The 7,663-nt window shown below is 42.0% G+C and overlaps 1 protein-coding gene across 1 annotated transcript in view; it reads left to right on the top strand.

Moving 5' to 3' along the window:
- The first annotated feature begins 241 nt into the window (after positions 1-241).
- The window catches only part of LOC133443809 (A disintegrin and metalloproteinase with thrombospondin motifs 20), a 133,130-nt gene continuing 125,708 nt past the window's right edge, over positions 242-7,663 (top strand). The window contains exons 1-2 of the mRNA XM_061721073.1: positions 242-341; positions 441-814. Coding sequence (XP_061577057.1) covers positions 251-341; positions 441-814 — 465 coding nt within the window. The 5' untranslated portion in view covers positions 242-250. The remainder of the gene's footprint in view (positions 342-440; positions 815-7,663) is intronic.

Below are 7,663 nucleotides of genomic sequence, written 5' to 3'. Positions count from 1 at the left end.
ACATTTAGCACTGTTTCTTTCTTTCACGTTGAAAGGGGGGGAGATGAATGTGTCATAAAGAGCTGGTGTTCACGGAGTCTGGCGGACGCGTGTGTTTTAGCAAGGCGATGAAGTCGGTGCACTTTGCAGGACTCTTGCTGCAGAGAGCGTCCGCGGATCCCGAGACCTGTTGCTGACAAGCCGGGGAGAAGGAGAGGGAGAGGGGAGAGGAGAGGAGAGCCTTGGACGGGGTTTCTGCGCGGAGGAAATCATGCAGTTTGCAATCTGGCTGCTTGGACTAACGTGTCATCTGTCAGCACTTGTCCCGGGGAGTCTGCAGCACAAACTGCATCCGAAACAAGGTACTTCTGCTTTGATGCATTGCATGTTAAATGTTTGGAAGTAATGCATTTATTTATCCATCTCACTCACTTCTATTACTTTTTTCTCTCTCTCTGTAGAAGGCTTCATCAAGCAGCTGTCATCGTATGAAATCATCACCCCGGTCCGTGTGAATGACTTTGGAGAATCCTTCCCTCACGCTCTGCACTACAGGAGGAGACGCAGGAGTTTACATGACGAGCTGTCGGCGCTGCGCGTCCACTACCGGATCGATGCGTTCGGGGAGCTGTTTCACCTCAACCTGACGGCGGACTCCAGCTTCATAGCCCCCGCGTACACCGTGACACACTTGGGAGCGGAGCAGCAGCAGCAGCAGCAGGGCAACGGGACGGACTTCTTCCAGGACCCGAGCGATATGCGCCACTGCTTCTTCCGCGGGCACGTCAACGCGCGGAGCGAGCAGCCCGCCGTGTTCAGCCTGTGCGCGGGGCTGGTGAGTATCTGCACAGGGGAGAAGATCCAACGATGCTGGGGCATCCCCACGTTTCTGGGGATCCCATCCACGCACTCCCTCAAGGGTTTTACTAGTGGAAAAAATATAAAAGGGAAAAGATAAAAATGAATTTAATTGTAAGTGATCCTCCTATTAAATAGCCAGTTAAATGAAAAAATAAAATAAATGAAAAATGAATGGTTAAAGGGAACATATTATGAATAATATTATGAATAATATTATTATTCATATTATTATGAATAATGTGCTTTTTTTCATAAATTTCCTATTGGTGTATTTATGAAATTTTATGAAATTTATGAAATTTATGAAATATGTTGCATTCTTTGATAAGAATGAGGGGGAGTGGTAGGCTGCGTCCGAAATGGCATACTTCCACCCTAATGAGTATGCAAAAACAGTATGTGAGATTTTTTTAGTGCGTCCGAAACATAAGAACGTACTCAATAGTATGCGCTATCCATACTTATTCCAGATAAATGTATTAAGTGTGGATTGATGGACACTAGCTAAGCAGAAACTTCCCACAATGCAATGCAGCAGTGTTTGGTTGCTAAGGGATACGTATATGTCATAAGTATAATATTAAGTATAATAATATTATTATATAATATTAATATTATAATATTCATATATAATAATATTATATAATGTCATCTTGTTTGGGCCAGGATAAACGGGAAAGAGCGCTGCTACTGCTGCTGTGACACGTCACTTCCTCCCAACGGCAAGAAGTGACGTGTGCGCTCTTAATAGTACGTCCAAATTAATGCATACTATTGATATTTACTCAAAAGTGTGCCAAACTTAAGTATACTTTTTAGTATATACTGTTTAGTATGGCATTTCGGACGCACCGTACATTTACATGCAGTCAAAATTCGGGTTATTGCTAATATTCTGGTTACTGAAACATTCGGAATATTCCGTTTACATGCATGAGCAAACAGGGTTATCCCTGTATACATGGTAATTAATCATTTGGGATATCTCCATCAAACCAGCGACGCGCGGAGAACGTCATGACGCAATTACCGTCATTTCCGCTTCTTCTTCCTGTATCCAAATTCAAAACAAATGCTGCTTTGCGCAACTTTTCGCTCACCTTCTTGTAAATCCCGCTATCCCGGTACTTTCTACCGTTTACAAATACCAAAATGTTCATATCCTTCATTGCATTTATACAATGATTAGTCTCCTCCTCACTCCAAAAGTGTGGCGTGGTCTTGCGTTTCGCCGTGTTTTAGAAGTACTTCCTGCACTCAAAAGACCAGGATTCCTTGCGAAAAGAGCATGCGCAGAAAACAAATTCATGTTCCGTTTGATCGGGATATCCCGTTTACATGAGCGAATATTCGGGTTTTAAAAGGAGTAACCCAGGGGTCATATTCGGGTTTTTAAAAACCCGAATATGAACAAATTCGGGTTATTCAAAGTGGTTATTGGTGTTTACATGGCCGTGCAAAACCGGGGTATTGCTAATATCCGGTTTTAGAAGGGTTATTGACTGCATGTAAACGCAGTCAATGAGGGGGAAGTGGTAGTCTAGTGGTTACAGATGGGGGCTTGGGTCCCAGGCTCAAGCCCCCAGGATGACAACCAAGATAAACCACTTTGGGCCCCTGAGCAAGGCCCTTGACCCCTAATTGCTCCCCGGGAGCAATTAGGGTGCCAGGGCGCCAGAATAATGACAGCCCACTGCTCCTAGTGTAACTAGTGATGGGTTAAAAGCAGAGGACAAACTTCGGTGTATTTCCATGTATACTGACAAATAAAGAGATTATTATTATTATAAAAACATACTCCAGATGTATAACATCTATATATTCAACATGTTTTTACAGCTGTTAATAGGAGCTGATGTTAGGGGGTGGAGTCAAGTCCAGTGAATGGTTTGCTCCACCACTATGCAGATTTTGCAGACAGACCACTGTGACAGTTTGCTTAGTGCAAAATCTGCATAGTGACTATGCAGATTTTGCCTGTCGACCATATAAAAAGAATTGGACTGTCAGCCGCTGATTTTATTAAGGGTCAGTCGGAAGTCTTTTTTTTGGGGTCCCGAGTCTCTGAACGATGCCATAAAGGCAGGAGGTGACTCCTCCTCAACCCGATTATTCCAAAAGTGGGAAAATGGGCAGAACAGGCCTAGCTACTGGTGGGAATACGCCCATCTAAGGTCATCTCTATCTACCAATTTTATCTCGGGTTAGCTCGAGCTATGTTACGATGCTAACCAGTGTTACCCTTCCATTCATTCTGATCAAATCTACCCATCGCTCCTTATTTATTATGTCGTTATCGAAACCCGATTTGACACAAATGCTCCTGGAGCTGAAACAACACCAGCCAGAGCGTTGACTGTGTTCCAGTGGGGGCCTTGACTAGCTACCGCACTGCTATTGACTGCAATCTTGGGATTACCGGGGCTCTGTTGGAGATCAAACCTTGTGAATGTCCGTGCAAAGTTCAATCTGAAAGGGTCCAGGTTCAGGAAGGCCCAGTCGGTGGAGACTACCAAAGAAAAAGTACTTAACAGTGCTCTCAAGTGCTAGACACCGGTTTCAACAGGTTGACACACTTACACACCACACGTGGCATTTTTCACAACGAGAAATTATTAACTTCACTACAGAAACTGCAACAGTCCATTTTACAAACGTGTCAGTCAGACTATGCTACTGTGTGCTGAATACTCATACAGCTCAGAGCAGCGGTCTTCAGTCACAAACCTATCAGCCAATCCAAAAAATAACATTTCTCAGCCAATCAGAAAATTTAAATTTTTGTTGCCTGCTGAAACCTGAGTTTCAGCTTCAATCACTTCATCCCCTGAACCCCCCCCCCCCCCCTCCAAAAAACCCCCCAATAAAACAAAACTTAAGAGCCCTGACTTAAGTTCCTACAGCAGTAAGTGTTGAAAATGCAGTTTCAGTAGCATCACTAAGCTGTAATGTAGCTTATGTGCCACATCTCTTCAACTAAACATGCATCCTCTGACATTATTTTTCATGCTTCAAAAGATGAAATCAAAAGCGCTGCACACAAGACATGAAAGCATCCTCATACAACAAAATCTGAACACAAAAACAAGCAAAGGCCTGGCTAACAAGTACTCAGGCACTTATGTGGCTCCAATGGTTACAGGCAAAGAACAGCTTTTTCACTAAATATACTTAAGAAAAAAAACAGGTGGAAGCAGCCAACAAAGTGATTGGCATGTAAGTAACTTAACAGGAATGAACACAGAAGATTCTTCCATATTATTATTAATTTTTTTTTATTTAGAATTTTGTTGATATGAAACGCATCCACTTTGCTGAAATATACTTGAGCAAGTCATATTAAAAGCTCCAATCGGCTCCAAAAAGAGTGTTTATTCTGTGAGAGAAGAGGGCAGACTAGAAAAATGATACCACGTTTAATAAATTACCAGTAGCATGGGCACAGGGGTTGATTTGTTTCATATTTGGTTTATCAGTCACATTTGTTTTGCTTCAGGACACCTTTTACTAATAAAGAGTTGCAGCAGTTCCAAGTATTTGGGTGTCTGGCATCTGAAGCTTTCTTCTGCCCTTTTTTCAAACTTAAATACAATTTTCTGATGTCTTCAAGAAATGTCTGTGACATAGTTTGGTCAACATACCATGGAGATATGGTACAAAACTACACTTTTCAGTCATGATGTCACATAATTTTCCAAATTTGAATGTCTCACTGAATTAAGGACTTTCCTGAGAAACTTCAAACACTCAAATATATGCTTTCAAGTACAGAATTTAAATTTTTCATTATATGTCCCCTTTAAAACATCTTTTAAAAAAACAACTTTGGTCATAACTGTGAAACATTTGCACCTTTTAGCTTTCTTAGAAGTTGACAAAGATGTTTCTGCAGGGTTTCTGGGGCTTGCAACTTTTTTTTTTTTACAGTTTACGCTGACTTGAAAGAAAGGTAGTTTATCCAAGTGAAAAAAAAAATACCCATGGTAGTCTTTGGTCACATTCCCAAATAGAGTATATTGCTGTACCATTACGTTTAAAGCAGCTGCTCTCTCCTTTTTATTGCCCATTGTCACATAATTTAAGGTCTTATCGGGCTGTAATGGAATAAGTGGGTAATAATGAGTTTATGGATCCAATATATATGTCAAGCAGGGATCCTGATGGTCAAACCACTAGGTTGGCTGACTCCTCGTGGAGAGAATCTGATGACTGTTGAAGGTGATGACTTCATGGGTCACACGAGGTTACTGGTTCAGTAGTAGGGGGTTGACCTCAGTTGCGCCATCCGGATTCTGTGTGGAGGGTGGGGGGACTTTCCCCTATAGCCACAGGAACACAGATGGAGTGACCGTAGTGTTGGAATCCCATCCAGGCCCCAACCAGTAACATCATCTTCATTTTAGATGGCTCCAGCTTGTATCAAATGTCAGAAACTAGTACAGTCACAATATAAGCAGTGATTGTCCTCTCACTGAGACATTTGAGCAAAGATCATGGTGTCTTACACTTAAATTGTTGTATAAAGAAAGAAAAAATGCTTATTTGCTTGTTCTTTTTGTAAGTTAAGACACAAAGGTGTGCAGCAGTTATCAGGGTAATAAGGCTTTAACTGCCCGTCTGACCGACTTAGATGTACAGCTCACTTATCCAAACATGTTTGTTTCCTGGGTTTAACGGTCTTGCTTATCACTCACTGAGAATGACAGGACAATGCGTACAGCACCAGAGGCGATTGGGTCATAAATGTGTCCGTATCTGATCGCTGGGGCTGAATGGCCAGGCCTCATTTTAACGGGATGAGGTCATTAAGGAATAATTAAGCCCCAAAACAAAGGGGTCATTCTCGGGAAAAAAAAAGCAGGTTCCCCTTTCGTCCAGAGTTGCTCAAAGCTATCCCCAGGGGGCAAGTTGAAGGGGGAGGCGGGTGCAGGGTTGAGGAGCTTTTGGCCTTTTCAAAGTGAGCTGTGACAAGCAGAAAGGACTCTCTGCTCTCTGCTCTGAAGAGGAGACAACTGCCAACGAAGGTTTGCGGGAAACTTGCGTATCGCTCACAGCGTGGGAAGCGTTAGTTCCTGGGATAGCTGTCTCTCCCAGCTCACTCACATCATTGAAGTGTGTTGGGGAATGAACTCATCTTTTAAATGATGCATCACTGTGTAAAGATCAGGCTACCGACACCATTTAACTTTAGAGATCATTTGCAGCGGTACGTCAATTTTGGATGAGTTAGCACTCATAGGATTTTGTTGTGTCTTTAATAAACCAGTTTGTATGGCAACAGTCATTCCAGCCATGTCATGAGTGTGACCTCTCTTCAAATAGAAGCTTCTCAGCTGTAAGGTCCAGTACAACACCCACCTCTGAACAGCACGTTTAGTGTGTGTTAGTTCAAGCTTCTGCCAGGTTTTGTGGCTGAGCTAATGCTGGGAAACCCTAAAAGTCTGCCCCTTTCCACTCAGCAAACAGATTATGTATTTGTTCAAACTTCAGAAAGAATCGACAATAATCATCCAATTAAAGCTAACTCACCATAGATAGTGATTTACAAGACATGGGCAAACATCTACTAGCTGGTCCAATGTGTAAGTCATTCATTATACTAACATTAAAGCTGCTCTTGTTGTGGAAAGCCTGCAGCAGTTTCATATTTAAATTAAAAAAGTACGTTCTTGCAAGCTTTAATTGATATATTGATCCTAGTAACCATGTCCATGTGGGCTCCATCTGGATGGAAAGTGGGCTACTTGGGCTTGACATGGGCAAATGGCTTGGAGGCCCCAAATAGAAAGCCTCAGTGGCCCAAATATGGGGCCCATGGGAGATTCCAAAATGTGTGCATTAACAAATGACATATGGGGAATTGTTTGTATCTGATATAGTTTTGCTAAAAGAAGCCTCACATTAGAAAATGAACCAGTTGGGCTCACCTAAAACCCAGGTAGATCCCACTGAGGGTCCACACGGTCAAACACGGGTACAGCCACCATGAAATCTCGTGAGGGAGTCATTTTGTAGTCCTCTTTAAGCTCAAATGGGGCCCACATATAAATTCTGGCTTGAAAGAAATGTAACTAAATGCTTGACACGAAAAGGAAACAAGTGGATTGTTCATACTAAAGAAGTTTCATTAGCTATCCACTGAGGCATTCTGGGAAATGCTTACATTGCATCACTCTGAATATATTTATTCAGATTAAACTTTGCAAACAGTTCAGACTGTTAGCAAGTTCAGATTTATTCAATGTTATTTGCATTCCACTTAGACTTTAACACAAATCTATCTAGTCTCGGGTCTGCAGGAAAACAAAATGATGTGAGAATGATGCAGTGTTATAATTTTTTAATTAGACTCTTTGGATAATTGAATGAACACAGCTTTACCCTGACAACCTTTGTCACTGTGTGCTTTGTTTCATAACTATCAACTCCATGTCAGGTAGCTGTAAATCATCATCTAAAGTTTGGCTTGTCTTTGGGGACATAAAAAGTCTCATAGGTGATAGCTTGGCCGGCCTATATCCACTCACTTTGTGAAAATTCTCTCTCGTTAATTTCCACTGCCATGGTACAGATCATACCGGACCAATCAGCAACAAGCTGGGGACAGGTTTTAAGCAACGAGTCATATAGGGCCGTCCAACAGCCATTATTCAAAACAATCGTCACATGCTTCATTTCACTGTATAACTATGAAACGGGTTCCAGAGGCCATTTTTTACTGCTGGTGCAAGTCAAATCTAAAGCAACCAGAATAATTATTTGTATCAAAGAGGAAAACAATTGTAAGGTCTGGCTTGGCTAAGACATGATATCAGTGTAACTG

The sequence above is a fragment of the Cololabis saira genome, chromosome 5 (genome assembly GCF_033807715.1).
Source record: "Cololabis saira isolate AMF1-May2022 chromosome 5, fColSai1.1, whole genome shotgun sequence".
Classification (NCBI taxonomy): Eukaryota; Metazoa; Chordata; class Actinopteri; order Beloniformes; family Belonidae; genus Cololabis; species Cololabis saira.
Note: the sequence above shows the minus strand (reverse complement) of the source record. Positions and strands in the feature narration are given on the sequence as shown.